We start from the raw sequence: 18,255 nt of genomic DNA, 5'->3' as shown, positions 1-18,255 counted from the left end.
GTGTACACAACGACGCCTAAGAGCCAGTAGGTTTTATGTGACGTTAATTGGGTAGGTACATACCTAATGTACATGTATCCCGCGGCGCCGCTTGCGGCCAAAGACCGCCGACAGTTCGCGGAAGTGGATTTGAGCCAAGTATAACAAGTTTACAAGTGTGGGCCAGTATGAGTAGGTATGTCGGTGATAAGGTTTGGTTACTCTAAATACTAAGCTGTGCTAAGTGACTTTACGCCCTACCGACCAATCAACCTCCCTTTGAGCAATCGTTACTCGAGATCGAGACTACACTAAGAAGAAGGAATTAGACGACAACCCTCTCTACCGCCGAAGTTTCGAACTTACCGAACTGGAAACCGCCGTCAATGTTTTGGATGCGCTCGCCGAGGTTGATATCTCCCTGTATACCCTCGCCTTCCATGTTGGTGAGAGTAGCCCGGAGAACTGGGACCGCGTCGTCACCTTCGACTGAGAAGTCAATGTCCTGGGCGCTTTGGGAAAAGTTCACTCCGCCCCACTCGAAAAAGCCTTGGACATGTCATCAGCGGGTAGTTTTGAAGATGGCACCCCAGTTTGGCTCACATACCATCATTATTGCCGATGAAATCGTTGAGATTGATCTCAGCATCCACCCACTCGCCGTCCGATTTCTGGAGACGGGCCCGGAGCATATGGCCATCCTCGACACGGGTTTCTTGAGCCGATAGAGCGAAAGACATGATCGCTATTGATGGCGTTGAGGATGAAGACTGTGAGACGGACTGTTGGTTGGTAGAGCTGTGGAAAGAGAGGGAGCGAGGTATCGAGTCTAGGGAACACCCAAGGCTATTTAAGGTGTCGAGTACAACACAGTTGCTGCCCCCAGTGGGCCTTCCATCCCGCATCACGGTACTGGCATTGTGCCGCACAGCCGAAACGAGACGAATCACGCGAGAAAAGGAGGGCGAGAACTCCACCCTTCTCTGCCACGGCCAGCGCGCGTGTTGCAGAGGTGCGTTGGCGATGGGGGAGAGGGCGGGGGAAGGTGGAGTTCGCCCGAGAACGACTTATCTCCAAGCGGCGGGGTGAGCGGGGAAGGATACTAGATGTGGTGTTGCGTGTGTGGGTGACAAAGAGCCAAGAGCGTACGAGCGGCCGCGCGATGGGTCTTGTACATACACCTCGAGGTGTAACAGCGCTTAAACCCGGCTGGGCGCCGCCCATTGGAGATAAACCAACTGTTTGCGTGACGGGTCGAAAGGCCTCCAGCCACGCGGTGGGGGGTCATGGTCCAATCCACCGTGTCCGCCAAGGCAAACATACAGTTGCAGATGACCTGATAACTGCAACATGCTGCAACGTTGGACTCTTCTGCCCTTCTTTTGGGCCCGTTACCCGAGAAAGCCGCGTGGTGCCCAAGCACGCCAGGAGAAGCCGCGCGGGGTATAACCAGTTGCGTGCTCTTCCAAGAATTCCAAGATGGGAAGGATTATTGGGGAGCGCCGGAGCGGGCGGTTTAGAATAGGTACCTCAGGTTAAACCAGATACTCGGAGGATTTCCGGGTTCAGCGATCCTCAAGCAGCCGATGGGGAAGGTAAGCTGTAGGCGGCATGAACTGGTCCTGGATGTAGCAGTACCTCCCCTAAAGGTATATCAAACTGTTACCTGGCTTATACCTCAACGCCGCAACGGTAAACCTCACACGTGACGGGCTGTAGGTGGTTCTGTCAACTTCTGTGCTGCTCATTTGTGTAGGCGACGGCAGGCAGACGCGTGCAACACATTACGCGCCTTATCTCATTTGCTACGTACGTACTTGTAGATTAATTTAACGCTACCATCTCATCCAGAGGACGGCGAAGCTCAGGGCCAAGTTGAAGTGTGTTGATGTCACATAAAGACTCGAAGCTTACCTAAAACCGAGTTTTGCGGGAGCCTTGCCTTTCCAAGTTTAGAGCCTGGCAAATAAGGTCGGGAGAGGCCCAGGTGGGAAGAAGCCCCACTAAAAAACAGCACTGGGTGTTGCTGTGGTAGGCCATTAACGCGTGCTCCGTCCAACATCAACATTACAACATTACCCGAGTACTTCCATCGTACCTACGCCAACGGCCGAGACGAACACGCCCACAACCCTAGGCCCTAAGTACAACGACACCAGCACGGGATCGGGAAGTCGACCATCGATTGACTCTTCTTGGGTTCGTGCACTCACGCATCGTCATGGCCACACAACTTGATGTCCAGACGCTGCGGTCCGTTTTCCAGTCCCGGCCGGACATTTTGTCCAACATCGAGAGGAATGCCGGTACGCGCTTTCCCCTTACTCCCCCGGCCGTCGGCCACAAGTGGCCTGGTGGTCCAATGCGCCCGAGATGAGCGAGCAGCGACAAGGAGCCAATTAGGGAAAATGAATGTTAACAACTGGGGATCAGCCTGCTAACGATTGGCGTATTGCTTCGTTAGATACGCCCGCGCGTACCATTTTGTTCAACGACATTGCTAGTTTCGTGTACGAACGGCTCGGCTCGGCTGACCCCGAAGACGGGCCTGCGTCGAAGAGGAGGCGGATTGATATCGCGCAATTACCAACACACCCGCAGCCGAATGGGCATGCACACGGGAGGGCGCCAACCGCCGGGTTGAGTGTCGATGTCGCCGCTACCGACCCCGTGTTGCTCGAAGTCCGGGACATATCGGTTACAGCACCTCAGCGCAAGAAGTACGACCTTTGCTTTACCAAGAATTTCTTGTATGCTCGGGCTTCGGGGACGTCGGTTCCGGTTCAGGGGGTCGTGTACCCATTGAAGGACATTGGTACGCCTCTACCGGGCTTGCCCGTTTGCTAGACCGACGCATTGTTGAACTAACCTCGGCCGGTCTTCCCAGAACACGCGTTTTATTTGCCAGTTCCCGACAAATCCCAAGCCCAGTACAACTACGTCCTTCTTCCGCGCGATAGCTACCTACCAACCGCAAAGCAGGCCGGCGCTAACTCCGGTGGCGGCCTGCAACCGCTGGAACCGCTGGTTTTCACGGTCCCGGCTACGGCACCAAAACCTGGAAGCGTCGCGGGCCCCTCATCCGCAGCGGCCGAGGCTGTTTCAGACACATACAGTAGCCTACTTCATTGGGCTTTGACGACGTCGATGCGTTCGGCCGGAAACCACTCGTGCCAGCTCGTCGCCTCGGACCCCAAGCTGTTCCATAGCGTGGCGCGGCAGCCGCATCGCCCAAACGAAAAAGCAGTGCACGTGAAAGCTTTTCGCGGCAGCAAGGACGGTTTCCTTTTCTTCCTCCCCACCGGTATCCTGTGGGGCTTCAAAAAGCCCATCTTGTTCCTTCCGTTGGACCGCATTGTAGCCGTTAGCTACACCAACGTCCTCCGGACAACCTTCAACATCGTAGTGGAGCTCGACACCGACATATCGAACGATGCCAATCTCGGCATCGAGAAGGAGATCGAGTTCGGTATGATCGATCAAGAGGACTATGGTGGGATTGACGAGACGTACGTCCGCCGTCACGGCCTTGCCGACCGTAGTATGGCGGAGCAACGCAAGGCCAAGAGGGAGTTGGCTGAGAACACCAAAAAGCCCGCTGCCGGCGATGAGCTGGCCGTTGAAGAAGGCGACGCGGACGGGCTTACGGCACTGGAGCGGGCCCAACGCGAGGCGGAGCAGCAGCTCCAGGACGAGGAGGATGAATTGGAGGAGGACTACGACCCTGGAAGTGAAGACGATAGCGAGGGCGAAGGTGGATCAAGTGGGGAGGACGATGACGACGACGAAGCGCAGGGCGATTATGACGACGAGGAGGAGGATGACGAGGCAGAGGGCTTGGAAAACTAAGTCAGAAGAACTATTGGCTGCCTCGCCTCCGGAGAATCTGTTGCTTGTAATTACACCACGAATCTGCCCATGCGGAGTGAGCTGCCTCTTTGCTCCGCCACACCACACGTGAAGCTTCGACTTGCCCCTCGGGAACCACACATTGCCTGCCTTGCCTGCATTCCACGTTCATACAGGACCTCTTTGCGTGAACGGCGAAGAGGTTGTTGAGGTGATGGGGTTTGACCCACAGCCAATTTGGCCAAGAACCCGAGAAGGCCGCGTCGGTATTGATCAAAAAGACTCGGAGATTCATCAATGACAGACACGGTGTTGTTTAGCGTCTCGGCGGCGTGGATTCGGTGGATCCCCAGAGGCCTCCGTTTTCTCTGATCGAATTCTTCGAGGCCCGAAGAGGGAGGGAGCAACCTACGTCGGGTCTCTCATTATATCCTGTATATACCCGAGTCATGCTGCAATTGCGCTTAGTGCACTGTGCACTGGGACGGTTTTGCCGTTGGCCGGGGGGGTCAACATCGCCACCCGAATCCTGCTTAGTGTCCGATATAACCACATGGGTATGTTTGTAACTATCGGCGATTTCGAACGGTTTCTCGCCCATGGTATCCGTTCCGGTTGCCCGGCTCGTCTGGGCAGGGGGTTGTTTCTCGTCCATGAGCCTGAGATTGTGGGATTCGGGCAAGGCATGTTGTGGTTGCATCCGTAGCACTGCAGTGTCCACAAGGTACGTCAAGTACATACCTTACGTATACAGGTACTCGAATTGTTCGGCATGGGGTATCTCCCCACTGACGATGCGACCCCTTAACCAGGTCCCTCACGTCGTCAATGTACATATATGGCTAGACAGCAGACGGAGCTTTCGAGCGAGGAGCTCTACAAGGCAACGAATCTCTAGCACAGGAGCTTCACTTCTTGCTGAGCTACCCGGAAATGGGAGGTCAGCTGGGGGAAAGGGCCATCTCGATTCGGCTGGTGGTTTTTGTGGAAGGCCGAAGGCCAGCGCCGCCTCGACACCGAACCGCTCACCGCTAATTGGACTGGGGTTCTTCATTTACCCCGCAGCCGCCTTTGTTGCGGGGGAAGTAACAGCTTAGTGTGTAGCCCAAGCATCCAGCGCGCAAATACTCCCAGAGTCCCGAAGTCACTTTCACGAAGCCCATCCCGTTTCTCCCACCGAAATCCAAACGCGCACGTTTGAAGAATTACCGTTTGCAAAATAGGCCAAGCCGAAGAAACAACATAAACAGGATGAGTTTTTGACCAAGACGTGGTTCTAGCCAAGCACTGGGAACCCACCAGATGTCAGCTCACTTCAATTCTGCCAATCACCACGGGCTATTCTGCAATGGGAAGGGGTCTTGGCTGTCCCTACCGTAGGGCTGAGATTCCTCCACACGCCAAAGTTTGCATTCATGGCCGTGCGGTGTCAAACTCCATCTGGAACCGCCCGGGCCGGAGCCAAAGGGTCCATTTGGACAGCTCCCTTGGACGGCTACCTGCCTGCCTAGGGCCCTGGTAATATACCCGAGGTTGGTATGGAACTTGAGACGTGTGGCTGGTCAAACTTAAAAACCAAGTTACAACTCGAGGCACGTTCCCTGTGATTTCTCGTAGGTTCATGGGCTTCAAGGAGGGGGCAAGCGGCCTTGTTCCAACCTCGCAGGCCCTTTACTCTCGGAGCCGCCCACTCATGGATGTGGAGGCTGACAAGAGAGCCACGTTTTGGTTGGCCCCCAAATCTCGTCACCGGGGTCAACCGCGGGTGACGGATGTGCCCTGTCTGGACAACCGAACGACGACTCACCCATCCTGCTGACGCATGGTCTTCGTGCATGCGTTTGCAATCAACGCCGCCCACTTTCGTCAGGCGAACCAGAAGAAAGACGGAAAGATGGCCTACTTGATCGCCACGCACCGGTTGATCGTCGGCCAGGAGAGGATGCATCCGTACGCCCCTTCCCAGGAGTGAAACAAAACATGAACCGAAAGAGCTAACCTGTCCGCACTGTCGCTGCCTGTGTCTCGGAACCGCCATTTGCCGCTAGCATTGCCGATTACCACCTGCCAGATCATCGCTCCGCCCGCCTCCCTGTTCTGAAGATGGCGTCGCTGCGGTTGGATGGGCTCATCCCTTGGTGGTGAGAAAAGGGCGGTCCCACTAGTCACCCCGGTTAGGTTTAGCTATGGAGGGGTCTAGTTGGTGTCGTTTTGTCTGGATCTAGTAAGTGTAAGAGGGAGGTAGGTAATGTACCCTCGTTTGACGGGCTGACGGCGAGAAAAAAAAACGAGAACAAACCCCCCCCCCGCCCCCCCCAAAAAAACCCGAGCTTCGGGCAAACTTTATACAAAAAAGGAGGTTCTCCAACTTACTACTTTTTGGCGGTAATCGGCCGGAGTCCGCTGCAAACTTTTCAGCTAGGAAAGCTTCGCTACAATTCATTCATTCGGTGGTTGCATGGAAACCTGTAAAATAAGGCTCAAAAGCGAAAGACATCGGCCATGGTCCGAACTATCCCATCCCATCCCATCCCTGAGACAAGGATTTTCCCCACAGGCGGTGACCCCTTTTCTGCCCAGCAAGGCAAGACCGAGACCCCACCATTGACCGGAGGCATGGGGTCCCATGGGCGGACGCCGACACTCACCTCCTCCTCATTTGCCTGCCACTAACTATCCAGGTCTTGCCCTGCTCAAATATTGCCGCAAATTAACAACAACCTTCGACTGGAGGATGTTGGAGAACCTGATGGAGGCAGGCCGTGCAGTCAGGTAAGTACCTAGGCAGGTAACTTGTGAGCGAGCAGAGTGGACGCGCTCGAACGACTGGAACACTCCGCCAAACAAAGCTCTGTGGAGTTGGCCGTGCGAGTTCTTCCCAAGGACTCATCATTCCCACACGGGCAGTTCCTTGTGGTGCCTCGAGGTTGCTACGCTAAAGTCGCGCAGGAGGCAGGGACATGGATTTGTTGATCGCAAAGGAACCCAGTTACCTCGCAGATCCACTAACTATCCCTGCCGTTTTTCACAAAAAAGGGCTGAAGCAGCGGACTGGGTTGAGTGGGAGAGTGGGTCGGGCTTAAACCGTTCTGGATGACGCGACCTTCTGAGTGCGATGCCATGCGTGCTGCGAGCCAATGGTGCCGAGGATGGGGCCTCTGCAGCTCGCTCCTTCCAATCCGCGCTCTGCAAGCAGCGCAGGGCAATATTCCGCAAAACGGGCCCCTCGCTTTCGTACCCTCGTTCCGCCTTCGAGCGCTTCCAGGTTCCGTGTGTTCCGTCCTTCCATCTTTTCTGTGCGTCCCGTCCCCTCTGCCCGCCACATCCCGCGCAGCCACCCAGCCCTACGACCCTGCGTACATGGCAGGGACGAATCGTGGATACATGAGAGTTGATGGATGAACGACACGGAACAGCGCACCCCAGCATGCTCACAAAGACACCTCCCGGTACTTTCAGGTTCCGAGCAAGTGACACGACAAATTGGGGCTGCTCCCTCTTTCCAGGTTTCCAGCCTCTCAACCTCCCTACCACCTTAGGTAGCCAGCGACCGGCTGCTGATTACTGCAGCTGACACCAAGGACACTCAGCGGGGGCCGCACATATTTGGCCCATTGCCGTGCGGCCCCACGCCTGGGTAGCTGAACCCACCGGCCGGCGACACGCCCTCGAGACGCCCTGACGCCCTGTCGTGCCAAACCTCCACTTCTTTTGGCAGGCATTTCCCGGCAAGGACGGTGACCCCAGCCCACACAATTTCTCCACCACCACTGCCCTCGTCCCAATGGCCCGGGAGCCAGCACTGTCGCAGTAGGCGGACCGCCGTCTGCTTTTATTTTTTTGGCCGTTTCCTGCATCGCACTAGCTACCTAATTTGTTGATTATCAGCCGCCGCCCTCCGCACTCTTGTCTCCTTTCTGCCCTCATTCGTCTTGATCCCATGCACGCGGGGTGTTCCAGTTGCTTGTGCGCTGGATTGAGCTGCCGCCGCAACCAATCCCAAAACGAGTGCACGGCAAGACCGGCTCTCTTCGGACGCCTGAGCAGCTGAGGCTTCAAAAATTGCGATTCCCTGCCAGCCGCCAGTTGCAGGGCCCGGTGTCCGTGTCCACTGTGAGATCAGGCTTGGTACGGCTTCGGTTCAGCCAAGGACCTCGTCGGAATCGGCGCCGGTGGCAAGGCGAAACCTCGCCTTGCACTTCAGCTCGTCCGCTGTCCTCCTTTCCCACTGAGGCTCTCAGCACGCGTTGACATTGCCATCGTCTTCCACACGCCTACTCTTTCCCTTGCCACCAAGTCCAAACCCAACGTCATGGCCGCCATCCCCATCCAGGCGCCCTCCCGGGGGTACGGGGGAAGAGACATGAGCCCCAGTCCCGGCCCTCTCCCGTCCATATCAACTGGTCGTAGCGAAACCCTCTCAAGGCCCTTTGGACCTCCAGGTCGCGCGGTCCCCTTCGCAGACAACCTCTCGCCCTCGGCCGCTTCGAATCCTATGGCGATACGCGGTACGGATTACATCAACGCGCCTCCGCCTCTACCCCCGCCACGGTTGGTCCCCATCAGTGGGCCCGTCGACCCAACGCTGCAATTCAAAGAGAGCATGCGCAGGGACGACTACGGCAGCCCTGGTGCCGATTCGTTTGGGCATAGCTTCAAACGAAGGGATATGTCCTTCAGGAGTGACATTTCCGACGACGGATACCACAGTTTCGAAAGCTTCAGGTTTGTCCAGGCCACCCGTAACCCCTGCGGCACACTTCACGGCGTGTACGCCCAGGTGAGCTAACCAAGCTATCTTCCGCCCATCCCTAGATCTTCAGGTTTCCCCTCGCCTTTCGGTCACCACACTATGAAGAGCTTCCGCCCAAGCGGCGACTCCATCGACCACTCGATGCTCGACAAGCTTAACCGCCCCGGACGGCGTCCTGGACTCAGCGCGTCGGTCAACGACCTGCAGGGCGCTCGCCCCCACCACGCGCAGCTGACGACTCTCTCTCTACCCCACCGAACCAGACAACCATACCTAGACTCGACCTTCACCAAGTCTCCCGGAGCCATGTCAGCCACATCTCCGATCGCCGCACCCTTTGGCCATCACGGGCGGGGTTCTATGGACCACCGTTCACCCTTGGGAACCGACAGTAATGAGTATAATCGGTCGCCACTCCCGCGGCCTCGCAGGATGCACGGGGTCCTTGCGGCAGATGAGGGGGGGCACACCGGTTACGGGGGTTACGACGGCCGGGAAGATGACGTTGATTTTCCCATGGAGGAAACGACGCGCATGCGGAGCCTTGCGATTGAAGACCAGTGGCGGGAAAGAGACTGGGATAGGGACCGGGACAGAGAGCGGGAACGAGAGAGGGAACGCGACTGCTATCAACCAGGCCAGAAACGCAGGGCCTCGTCGCCGCCGAGCGATGACGCCGCGGTAGCAAACGAGTTGCTGAGGAGAAGGGACGGCGGCTTAATGACTCGGGGCTCACCTACGCCGCGGCTCCTGGCGATACCTCAAAACTCGCTGTCGAGTGTGTCCTCGGTCAGCCGAAGCGGAAGCTTCGCAAGTAACCTCACCGCTAGCAGCATCACAAGCATGGGCTCGTTTGGGCGGCGCTCGCCCAACGCCCTCTCCCCGGCTGGCTTGTCCCCAACCGACCCCATGACCTGCAGCAGCCCGTATCCGCCGCCAACAAGCATATCCGCTTCTCCGCGCCCCTCAATCGGACGGACCGTCGGTGCGCTCTCACCACATAATCGATCACCTAGCGAACAGCCATCGCCAGCACAGGTCACGCGCACCGTCGCCTCCCCACGGAAGATTGCTGATGTCCCCAAAAACCACAGCAGCCTGGCCGCCAAGCTCAAGGGTCCGTATATGTGCGAGTGCTGCCCGAAGAAACCCAAAAAGTTTGAGACCGAAGAAGAATTGAGGTATGCTATTGGTCCTTGCATTCACGCCCTTGGATTTTTGCAGTCGTCGAACTAACCTCCGCCACCCCCACCAGAGCGCACGAGGCCGAGAAACAGTACGGATGCGCGTTCTGCGGCAACCGCTTCAAAAACAAGAACGAAGCCGAGAGACATCAAAACTCGCTCCATGTCCGGCGGCATAGCTGGTCATGCTCGGCCTTGACCGTGTACGCGCGGGCGTTTCACGACAGCACAACGAGGCCCGGCGAGGCGGATGTCTGTGGATACTGCGGTGAGGAGTTCCTCAGGAGCGGGAAAGACGAACAGGACTGGGAGGACCGCGCACGCCATCTCCAGGACGTGCACAAATTCCGTGAGTGCAACTCGAGCAAGAAGTTCTACCGAGCAGATCATTTCCGCCAGCACCTCAAGCATAGCCATGCGGGCACCAGTGGCAAGTGGACCAACATGCTCGAGAATGCTTGCATGCTGGAAGAGGACCCACCCGTTCCCACGAGATGAAGCCCTCCTCGCCATCGCGGATGAGATGTGGGGGCAATTCAGGATTTGCGATTTGGGATGCTCCTCCTGAGAATGGAAGCTTCCCTCACCAAGACGGATGCCTCGTCGAGATCTCAGAGCGAAACCCGGGGCCAGGCCCTGGCCAGCTCGGTCTCGATTCTGGGTATTTTGTCTACTTTCGGAATTCGAAAGTGGGGCAAGAGGAGATTTGGCCGATCCAGCCGTCGTGGCGGAGATGGCCGGGGCGAGATGATGCGACGTTGCCTCGCCCGGATCCAGGATCGTTGCGCGAGCTCAACCCTGCCAAAGGGACGACGTTGATGCAGCGCCCCAGACCGTTTCATGCAAGCCCGCCGCGGACCCGATCCCGGGACAAGGGCTCGCTATTTTTCGGATGCATCTGAACCCCCTCTCATCCCCGAGCAAGCCGTTGACGACTCGGTGGCCATCCCTCACGAACTACCGGTACCTCAACCACCGGCACTTCATTGCAGCAGCGCACACCGACACTTTTACCACCGACGCGGTAACCCTCAGGTACAACGAGGCTCGCCGCGCCGAACGAAGTTACGACCTGAGCATTTGCATTAGCATGCGATAGCTACCGGATTCCGAAGTGTCCGAGCTCACATTGGTTTACATCAAAGCGGCGTCTCTTGGCTTGGTTGGAGGGTGTTCATGGCCGATTTTGGAGCCCCTACAGATCTGTATATCCCATTTTTCTTTTTCCCCAGTATGGTCCTGGCAACGGCTCAACGGCGCACCTTTACTTCCTGGACATGGTGTATTCTGGGGCGTATCTGGCGCATTTGACGGTGACACATTTTTTTGTCCTCTTGATGACCGACCATGCCAATGAACCATAGAAAAGTACCAATATCTGTTTTCCAATTGGCCCTTTGTCTTTCTGTGTTGTTGTGTTGTCTTTGCCCCGCCAAGAAGGTCCGGCACACAGTCGCCTACCATCCACATTTCCGTGACAGGGCTGACCGAACCCAGGCCCCACTTCAGACCCCTGACAGGGGTCCATGTTACCCCGCAGTCGTCAGTCGCGGGGCAGTCTTGCAAATTGTCGACTGTGTTGTGTCTGTCACAAGCTAGAATAATTTTGACTTGGACCGGAAAGTTGTGTGACTCCTTCACACTTTAACCTCGCAAAAATATGGCCGTAAACCGGATCAACGGCCCTGAAGAGCTGTATGTCGGAGGGTGAGTGGGCATTTTCAGATTGTCTCGCAGCTGGGAAACAGGAAAAACTGACGTGTAGGTACCGCAGCGTTTTCGGTATCAATCGTGCCCGGCTCCAAGAACACAGCATCACCCACATTCTCTCCGTCGTCAAGTACGCTCTAAACCGAGACGACGATACATTCCGTAATGTCGAGCACCTCAGCATCGACATCGATGACATGGACGACCAGGACATCCTCGTGCAACTCCCCAGGTTGGTACGCTTCATCGACCGCGGTCTCCATCCCGGGAAGTCCACGGCCGACAACGACAACAACGACAAAGCTCCATCGACAACCGAAATAACACCACCACCCAGTGCTGTCCTCGTGCATTGTGCCATGGGCAAGTCGCGTTCCGTCTCCGCCGTGGTGGCCTACCTCCTCTGGAAACACGCGCACCGTTTCGGCAAAGCGAACCCGACGACAACAGCCCAACAAGCGGTCGCACAAGCGGTGGAATGGGTACGCCAGACCCGGCCCCTAGCCGAGCCCAACGACGGCTTCATGCGCCAGCTCGAATTATGGTGGGACATGGGCTGCCCGGCCGGCAGCGACGATGCGGTCGAGAAGGAGCCCGCGTACCAACGCTGGCTATACAAGCGGGAGGTCGAAGACGCGGCGCGCATCGGGCGAGCCCCTGACTGGATACGCTTCGAGGATGAGGAGACAATTGGGGCCGCTGTCAAGGCTACGGAGGCCGGCACGGGGACGGAGCTCAGATGTAAGAAATGCCGGCGCGTGCTAGCCACGGGGCCCTTTATCGTACCGCATCGCGGCACGGACGAAGTGGACCGGGCAGACTGTCCCCATTTCTTCATCGAGGCGCTTTCGTGGATGCGTCCGATCCTAGAGGAAGGCGCGCTCGACGGCCGCTTGATATGTCCAAATGCCAAGTGCTCGGCTTCTATCGGCCGGTACGCCTGGCAGGGGTTCAAGTGCAGCTGTGGCGAGTGGGTTGCCCCGGCCTTCTCGTTGCAGAACAGCAAGGTCGACAAAGTTGTCAAAGGGAGGCAAGGCGCTGGCGCCGGCGCCGTTGCTGAGCGGATGGCTGCCCTGGGCATCCGCATGCCACCGGGGGCTGCAAGAGCGCCCCATGTTGCAACGTCCGACGCCGCCGCCGAGAGGTACAAGGAGAACCTCTGATGGTGGAGCTCGGGATCCGAGTAATACGCCGCTCCTCCCGCCACAGCCTAGACGATCCCACAGGTTGCGATGCCTCACCGTAGTCGATAAAGATTAGCACGGTAGCGCAGCGTATTACATACAGCTGCATATGCGCTTTGTCGAGACCACAACGTAAGGTAGGTGACTGACAGGAAGGTTTGCAATAAATTCCAAGTCCTAAAATTCTCTGTAGGGTTTTACATAGTCTTGCTTATGCTGGAGCCAGTGGCACACCCAGATGGCCTAGGCCGACCTTGGACTGGCACGCTGCTCTTATATAGAACCTACCCGGTTGCATAGACTAATGACTTTCGCAATCTCCCTTCAATGTTTGTTTACTTGGCCCGCCCCCTCTGTCCCGGGCAGTTGTGGCAGACAGGTTTGGTCCCCGAGTTGGGACGGATGCACGCGACGGACAATAGGTTGCGCCAACGCACTTATCTGCGGGTTCCCAAAGCGAGGCACCTCCTAGCCATCCTTCTGCCCCCCCCCCCCCCCCCCCCCTCCAATCTCAATCTCAGCATCTTCCACCCCCAACCCAGCCCAGGCCGGCTTCACCCAATGTTGAACAAGCTGAAAACTCCTTCTACCTTGCCCGCAGTGGCTCCGTGCTCACGGACAGAATTGCCTCTTCTTTCTCCAGCTGTCGAACTCGTTGCCTAGGCCATTGCTGGTAATTTTGATGTCCTGCTTGTGTTGATTGTGCCAACGTACCCTTCACACACCGACCTCGCTCATTTTGACGTTGAGAATCCATCGTCTTCTACAAAAGGCTCAACAGACCTGGCGCGTATTCCGAAACCGGCGCGAGCACCTCATATACGCAGAAGCATAGCTGACTGATGAGCGCCAAGGTTGTCTGGCATGCATCAGAGTTGGTGTTGCAACCGGCTGACTGCAGGAAGCCAGTCATCAAGACGGTTGTTGTGTGGTGACAGCACACAGTAAGCGCTAAATCTTCATGAAGACGCGGGCATGCGTCTCCGATGCAACCGTCATATGCGAGACAGCTTAGGAGGGGGTGAGACCGTCGTCTGTTGAGACGAAGGATCCGTTTTTCTTCGTTTTCTTCTTTTCTCCGGCCGTGGCCGAGCTCGTCCGGTACTGGAATCACTCCTCCTGCGGCGTAGTGGGGCCCCTTCCTCCGGGCTCACATTACAAGCACGTTCATCGTCTCGATGGATGTTGAGATCGCTGTCAGATGGGCTAATAATACGCCGAGGGGAGGAGCAGCCAATCTGCACAACGTCTTGGCGACGAAGAGATGCTACATACAAATGACGAGGAACTGAGCCGTCCAAGCGACATATCGGCCAATCTGACGTCGCTTCGAGCCGTTGGACGAGGATGCAAAGATCTTGCATTTTGCAATGTGGGCAACCAAAGTCGGGCAACGGATCGCCAAGTGGGGGCCACTCATGCAAGTACCGGGGAACAGAAAGAACGCCCTCCACGAACAGTCGGGGTGACCCGAGAGTGCAGCGGACAGACAGTCCATGTATCCCGCCACCGATTTCTTTGGCGGCGAAAGGATCTCCATGCAGAAATTGTGGAAAGGCCGTCGGTTCCCGGCGGGCGCTAGCCGCGGTCGTGATGCTGCAGTCGGTCGAGGAAGGCCAGTGTGCAGGTGCTGAGATACCACACAAGACGCTTGCAGCCGATACAACCCAGGAAACCCCACCAGCGCAGAGCCGAAACCCGAACCCATACCAGGCGTGCATGCTCGCCTTACCCGTGTTATTCTTGCCCTTGAATGGTCTGCAACCCTCGACTGTGGGGAGTATCACAGCAACAAGCCCGAAGGAAGCATCAAATGGCCCCCACTTAGGACATGCTGGCCTGGTACTCTTGCCCAGTGTCAGGAAGACGCCTGCTGATTCGGTCTCGTGTGCTTGCCGGGGCCCTTCATCATGGAAGGTTCTTAGGGACGGACGGAAAAAAGGTGGGATCGCGCATGCGCTCGCGGTTACGTTTGGCGATCTCGGCTTGTCTCTTTCTGTTCACCCGTTGTTGGTAGAAGGCGCTGCAGGTGGCCGTCAGCAAAACGGAACGGCGGGGACGAGGAAAGCTTCCCACCTCTTCAACTCGAACACGCGGGGTTCTTCCTCTTCATCCACTGGCGAGGCGGTAGCACCTTCTTGGGCCTGTAGTAAACAGAACATTAGCCAGAGGGGACGAAGGCGATCGGGGGGTTGGAGTCGCTGACTGATTCGGTCTTGTCCTGTGTGGTTTGTTTGTCCTCGCCGGTTCCATCCTTCGTGTCCTCCTTCTTGTCGTCTTTTTTATCATCCTTCTTGTTGCCCTTCTCGTCCTTCTCCTTCTTTTTCTTCTGCTTCTCCTCGTATTCCTTCTTCACTCGCTCGACCTCCTCGTCCAACTCGCGCTTCTTGCGGGCCTCGATGGCTGCCTGGTCGATCTTGGGCGTACAGAAGCCGATGTCTTTGAGATGTGCGGGACAGACGTAAAACCAGTCCTGCAGGCTGTCAGACCGTGTCCATGTTGACGGGCTTGAGAAAGGTGTCGGGCAGGGGCAATTGGGCGGACCTTGTTGTCGGGGGTGATCAACACGCTAGAGCTGATCTTGAAGCAAATGTCGCATGATTTGGCCTTGGTCTCGGCCACCTTGCGGTGCGTGTAGATATTGGGAAACGACATGTCCAGCAGCAGTCGCGCAGCAGTCGCGTACCAAGCTACCCGATCCACAACGGTTGTGGACAGGGTTCGGTGCGGGAGCTCAGTGTAGTGGGACGGTTTGGGTGAGAGTACCCCGCACAGTTATACCAAGTGCACGCACGTACATACAGTATGCATACAGCGAAGGAGGCACTGTGGCTTCTGCCGCCCAAAAATCAATGGGGAAAAACATAGAGACTAAAAGAAGAGAAATGGGATTAAAAAGTAAAACCAAAAGACAAAAAGCGCTTTATTGGGTATCATCTATCTCCTCCGTAGATCCAGTATGCAATATCCTATACTCCCAAAACCATTAACTGATGCTATAAACGACAACCCTTGGTAACACCGTCATCCGCCGGCTTCAATCGACAGAAACACGACGATTCAATTTTAGTGTCGGCGCCTGCCATAGCGAGCGAGAGCTGCTTGCGGATGATGCTCGCCTCGGCGGTGCGCCCTAGGCGTTGAAGGCACTCGTGATAGCCGTGTAGGGCCCAGATATTGTTTGGATGCTGGTGGGCTCGGACAAGACCGGCGCCGAGACCGAGGTCATCGGCGTAGATCCTGGCGGCCTCATCGACGTGCCCCTGCTCGAGTAGTAGCGCGGCATATGGGTGGCGTGAGGGGATCATCCAACCCCAGGGCTCCGAATAAAGCAGCGAGTCATCCCGCGCGATGGCGAGGCGCAAGCTCTTGAAAGCAACCTCGTAATTGCCGCGTCGATACTCGATCTCTCCCTCTAACATAGCTGCTGCAACTGCAAGTTCATCAACGACCCTGTTGGGGAAGTCGAGGCGGCTTGGCGGCACGCGTCTTGCCGCGTCCCTGAAGATGTCTTGGTATCCAACTGCAGTCTTGACGTCGTTGGTAGCCGCATATGCAATGCCCTTCCCGTAGTACGTCATGGCGACGGTGACGCAGTAGAGCTCCTTGTCCTCCGGGACTGGCAGCTGCTTCAGCTCCTCCCACATGCCGAACCGGATGAGGACATGAACGCGAACTGACTTGAAGAACTCCAGCCAGCTCGCCATCGGAGGGGATGTCATCAAAAGCATCGTCTCGGTGATCGTATCTTCCATCCGAGTGGTGGCGTCAAGGGCAGCTTGGGATTGGCCGGCCATCATGGCGTTGTATATGAGAGAGTGGTAGTTGTGCATCCGATAGAAGGAATAAAAATTTCTCCCGCCCTCACGGGCATAGTACTTGTCGTCGGCAATAGTGGCTTCTAGATTGGCGTGAAGCGCTCGCCGGTAGTCCCCGACAAGAACATCGATATGGCTGGGCATGTGGTGCAAATGGCCGGCATCGGGGACCAGGCCTCGCAAGTAATCGGCCGCGTTGACAGCGTCCTCGGGCATCTTAGACATCTCCACGAGGTGGATGTACATATGGAGGATACCGGGATGATACTTTGCGTCAGGTAGCGCCATACCGCGTTCGAGCATCTCGCGTATTTCAAGGACGGGGGTATTGGGATTGGGTTCGCCGGTTTTTGCCCGGTAAAGTCTCCAAGGTGCCGTGTTCATCAGGGCATCCGCCACGAGTGTAGTGACGTCCAAATCCTGCTCGCCAAAATCCTTGCCCACTTGCCTCATGGCATCGGCGTATGCGAGGACAGATCTCGACCCCAGGGCCACAAGTGTGGTGGCTGAAGGGAAACGATACGTGAGAGCGTCGATAAGCGCCCGCTCGACAGGGGTCGCGGACCCGGACATCGCCTGAGCTTTGCGGGAGAAGTTGTAACATGTTGCCAAAGATTGTGACAAGTCCTCCTTATCAAAAGCTGACCAACCCTTGTTGTAGTTGGGGCCAGTGGCAAATGCAACACCCCAGTAACCCATGGCGCAGTCGGGATCGTGAAGCACCACTTGTCCGAAACATGCGGCGGCCTCGGCGTGGTTAAAAGCGTAAACCCAGTTCAGCCCTCGGTCGAACCAAGTCTGGGCATCTGGGCTCCTGGTGCTTACGCGACGCGTGTGTCGCCCGAGATCGTAGTACGGGTTACCCGCCGCAAGCCGTCTTCCCCCGTTGCTGGATCGTGGGCTGAGAGTCATGGCGATGGCGGAGGGAAATGAATAATCTTTTTTTATTTAAAAATAAATGACGGGAAAAGTCACTTGGAATGGCAATCTTGGCTAACTATGGGCATGAGGTTTTGTTTTCAAGCAGGTGGCGAAAGTATCAGATGGAATACAGTCCCGTTGGAGGAAAGCCACATGGCCTTTCTGCCAAGACGTGCAAGGGCCACCTACTGTGGTGTGTGGCTTAAACAGCCGCCCACAAGCGCAGCCGTCATTTGATTAGGTAGCTCAGGACCAAAAATAGAAACCCTAACCCTCTGCGTCGGGATTGCGTTTCATCACACCTGAGGTAATTATCAAACAGAATTCAGGGCAAATCACTTTTTGCCATAGCCCTTCCAATGTCTACATCATTGCGGTGTTCAAAGCAAAGAACAAGACGATAAGTATAGATCCCTACTCACCTCGATATGCGCAATTGTATATATAGCCCCTCACTTTTGGTTGGTTTACTAAAGTTTCACACAACGTGGTATCGTCCCATAGTATACATACACAGTACCTTACGTACCTGATCTTCAAGACGAAACACTGCCGTACGAACCTCTCCAAGCCCATCAACCCGGAGTTCACCACAAATCACAGCACCCCTTGTTATGAATAAATAAGGGTTCCTTTCTGATCAGCTATCCACACTTACTTTCTAGGGGGCAGATGCTTTTTGGCCAGATTAGACCAGAAACGGGCGCAACACATGCTTGGGTCTCTCTATGACGTACGCTACGTAACGTACCCAATCAATACTTTCCTTGTCGATCTTGTAAATACGTAGTATATGTACAGTCGGGTAGGTAATTACACAACGATCCCTTGATCGGCATCCCATGCTGCCCCAAAAC

The 18,255-nt window shown here is 56.3% G+C and overlaps 9 protein-coding genes across 9 annotated transcripts; 4 read left to right on the top strand and 5 right to left on the bottom strand.

Annotated features, from left to right (window-relative positions):
- Positions 1 to 304: 304 nt before the first annotated feature.
- F5144DRAFT_603573 (Cyanovirin-N) lies at positions 305 to 719 on the bottom strand (the record flags this gene model as incomplete). The annotated part of the gene is made up of 2 exons (XM_066791290.1): positions 305 to 528; positions 587 to 719. The coding sequence occupies 2 exons, from the start codon at positions 717 to 719 to the stop codon at positions 305 to 307; spliced, it is 357 nt and encodes a 118-aa protein (XP_066644004.1).
- Positions 720 to 1,846: 1,127 nt separating this feature from the next.
- F5144DRAFT_265185 (uncharacterized protein) lies at positions 1,847 to 3,986 on the top strand. The gene is made up of 3 exons (XM_066783579.1): positions 1,847 to 2,285; positions 2,444 to 2,794; positions 2,867 to 3,986. The coding sequence occupies exons 1-3, from the start codon at positions 2,201 to 2,203 to the stop codon at positions 3,826 to 3,828; spliced, it is 1,398 nt and encodes a 465-aa protein (XP_066644003.1). The 5' UTR covers positions 1,847 to 2,200; the 3' UTR covers positions 3,829 to 3,986.
- A 141-nt stretch (positions 3,987 to 4,127) lies between these two features.
- F5144DRAFT_265110 (uncharacterized protein) lies at positions 4,128 to 5,086 on the top strand. The gene has a single exon (XM_066783578.1). The coding sequence runs from the start codon at positions 4,428 to 4,430 to the stop codon at positions 4,923 to 4,925; it is 498 nt and encodes a 165-aa protein (XP_066644002.1). The 5' UTR covers positions 4,128 to 4,427; the 3' UTR covers positions 4,926 to 5,086.
- Positions 5,087 to 5,120: 34 nt separating this feature from the next.
- Positions 5,121 to 5,958, bottom strand: F5144DRAFT_265187 (uncharacterized protein). The gene has a single exon (XM_066783580.1). The coding sequence runs from the start codon at positions 5,864 to 5,866 to the stop codon at positions 5,336 to 5,338; it is 531 nt and encodes a 176-aa protein (XP_066644001.1). The 5' UTR covers positions 5,867 to 5,958; the 3' UTR covers positions 5,121 to 5,335.
- Positions 5,959 to 6,330: 372 nt separating this feature from the next.
- Positions 6,331 to 10,263, top strand: F5144DRAFT_593545 (uncharacterized protein; the record flags this gene model as incomplete). The annotated part of the gene is made up of 8 exons (XM_066790469.1): positions 6,331 to 6,449; positions 6,636 to 6,734; positions 6,785 to 6,816; positions 7,372 to 7,465; positions 7,547 to 7,565; positions 7,952 to 8,553; positions 8,644 to 9,762; positions 9,837 to 10,263. The coding sequence occupies 8 exons, from the start codon at positions 6,331 to 6,333 to the stop codon at positions 10,261 to 10,263; spliced, it is 2,511 nt and encodes an 836-aa protein (XP_066644000.1).
- Positions 10,264 to 11,305: 1,042 nt separating this feature from the next.
- On the top strand, positions 11,306 to 12,801 carry F5144DRAFT_264995 (protein-tyrosine phosphatase-like protein). The gene is made up of 2 exons (XM_066783577.1): positions 11,306 to 11,472; positions 11,540 to 12,801. Exons 1-2 carry the CDS (start codon positions 11,426 to 11,428, stop codon positions 12,636 to 12,638), a joined length of 1,146 nt encoding a protein of 381 aa, XP_066643999.1. The 5' UTR covers positions 11,306 to 11,425; the 3' UTR covers positions 12,639 to 12,801.
- Positions 12,802 to 13,495: 694 nt separating this feature from the next.
- On the bottom strand, positions 13,496 to 14,591 carry F5144DRAFT_264939 (uncharacterized protein). Its single transcript, XM_066783576.1, has one exon. It carries the CDS (start codon positions 14,378 to 14,380, stop codon positions 13,655 to 13,657), a length of 726 nt encoding a protein of 241 aa, XP_066643998.1. The 5' UTR covers positions 14,381 to 14,591; the 3' UTR covers positions 13,496 to 13,654.
- F5144DRAFT_603569 (VPS4-associated protein 1) lies at positions 14,568 to 15,314 on the bottom strand (the record flags this gene model as incomplete). The annotated part of the gene is made up of 4 exons (XM_066791289.1): positions 14,568 to 14,682; positions 14,736 to 14,803; positions 14,866 to 15,132; positions 15,204 to 15,314. The coding sequence occupies 4 exons, from the start codon at positions 15,312 to 15,314 to the stop codon at positions 14,568 to 14,570; spliced, it is 561 nt and encodes a 186-aa protein (XP_066643997.1).
- A 244-nt stretch (positions 15,315 to 15,558) lies between these two features.
- Positions 15,559 to 17,649, bottom strand: F5144DRAFT_575392 (uncharacterized protein). Its single transcript, XM_066789077.1, has one exon. The coding sequence runs from the start codon at positions 17,387 to 17,389 to the stop codon at positions 15,656 to 15,658; it is 1,734 nt and encodes a 577-aa protein (XP_066643996.1). The 5' UTR covers positions 17,390 to 17,649; the 3' UTR covers positions 15,559 to 15,655.
- Between the last annotated feature and the right edge of the window lie 606 nt (positions 17,650 to 18,255).

The sequence above is a fragment of the Chaetomium tenue genome, assembly GCF_020726465.1.
Source record: "Chaetomium tenue strain MPI-SDFR-AT-0079 chromosome Unknown F5144scaffold_4, whole genome shotgun sequence".
In the NCBI taxonomy this organism is placed as follows: domain Eukaryota; kingdom Fungi; phylum Ascomycota; class Sordariomycetes; order Sordariales; family Chaetomiaceae; genus Chaetomium; species Chaetomium tenue.
Note: the sequence above shows the minus strand (reverse complement) of the source record. Positions and strands in the feature narration are given on the sequence as shown.

Bases quoted from the DNA above. Each gene is read 5' to 3' on its own strand.
- F5144DRAFT_264939 (XM_066783576.1), bottom strand. From the start codon at position 14,380: ATGCACGCCTGGTATGGGTTCGGGTTTCGGCTCTGCGCTGGTGGGGTT.
- F5144DRAFT_265110 (XM_066783578.1), top strand. From the start codon at position 4,428: ATGGTATCCGTTCCGGTTGCCCGGCTCGTCTGGGCAGGGGGTTGTTTC.
- F5144DRAFT_265185 (XM_066783579.1), top strand. From the start codon at position 2,201: ATGGCCACACAACTTGATGTCCAGACGCTGCGGTCCGTTTTCCAGTCC. The intron at 2,286-2,443 runs GTACGCGCTTTC...TTGCTTCGTTAG, and splicing joins CAACATCGAGAGGAATGCCG to ATACGCCCGCGCGTACCATT. The intron at 2,795-2,866 runs GTACGCCTCTAC...CGGTCTTCCCAG, and splicing joins GTACCCATTGAAGGACATTG to AACACGCGTTTTATTTGCCA.
- F5144DRAFT_265187 (XM_066783580.1), bottom strand. From the start codon at position 5,866: ATGGCGGTTCCGAGACACAGGCAGCGACAGTGCGGACAGGTTAGCTCT.
- F5144DRAFT_575392 (XM_066789077.1), bottom strand. From the start codon at position 17,389: ATGACTCTCAGCCCACGATCCAGCAACGGGGGAAGACGGCTTGCGGCG.
- F5144DRAFT_264995 (XM_066783577.1), top strand. From the start codon at position 11,426: ATGGCCGTAAACCGGATCAACGGCCCTGAAGAGCTGTATGTCGGAGG. The intron at 11,473-11,539 runs GTGAGTGGGCAT...TAGGTACCGCAG, and splicing joins GAAGAGCTGTATGTCGGAGG to CGTTTTCGGTATCAATCGTG.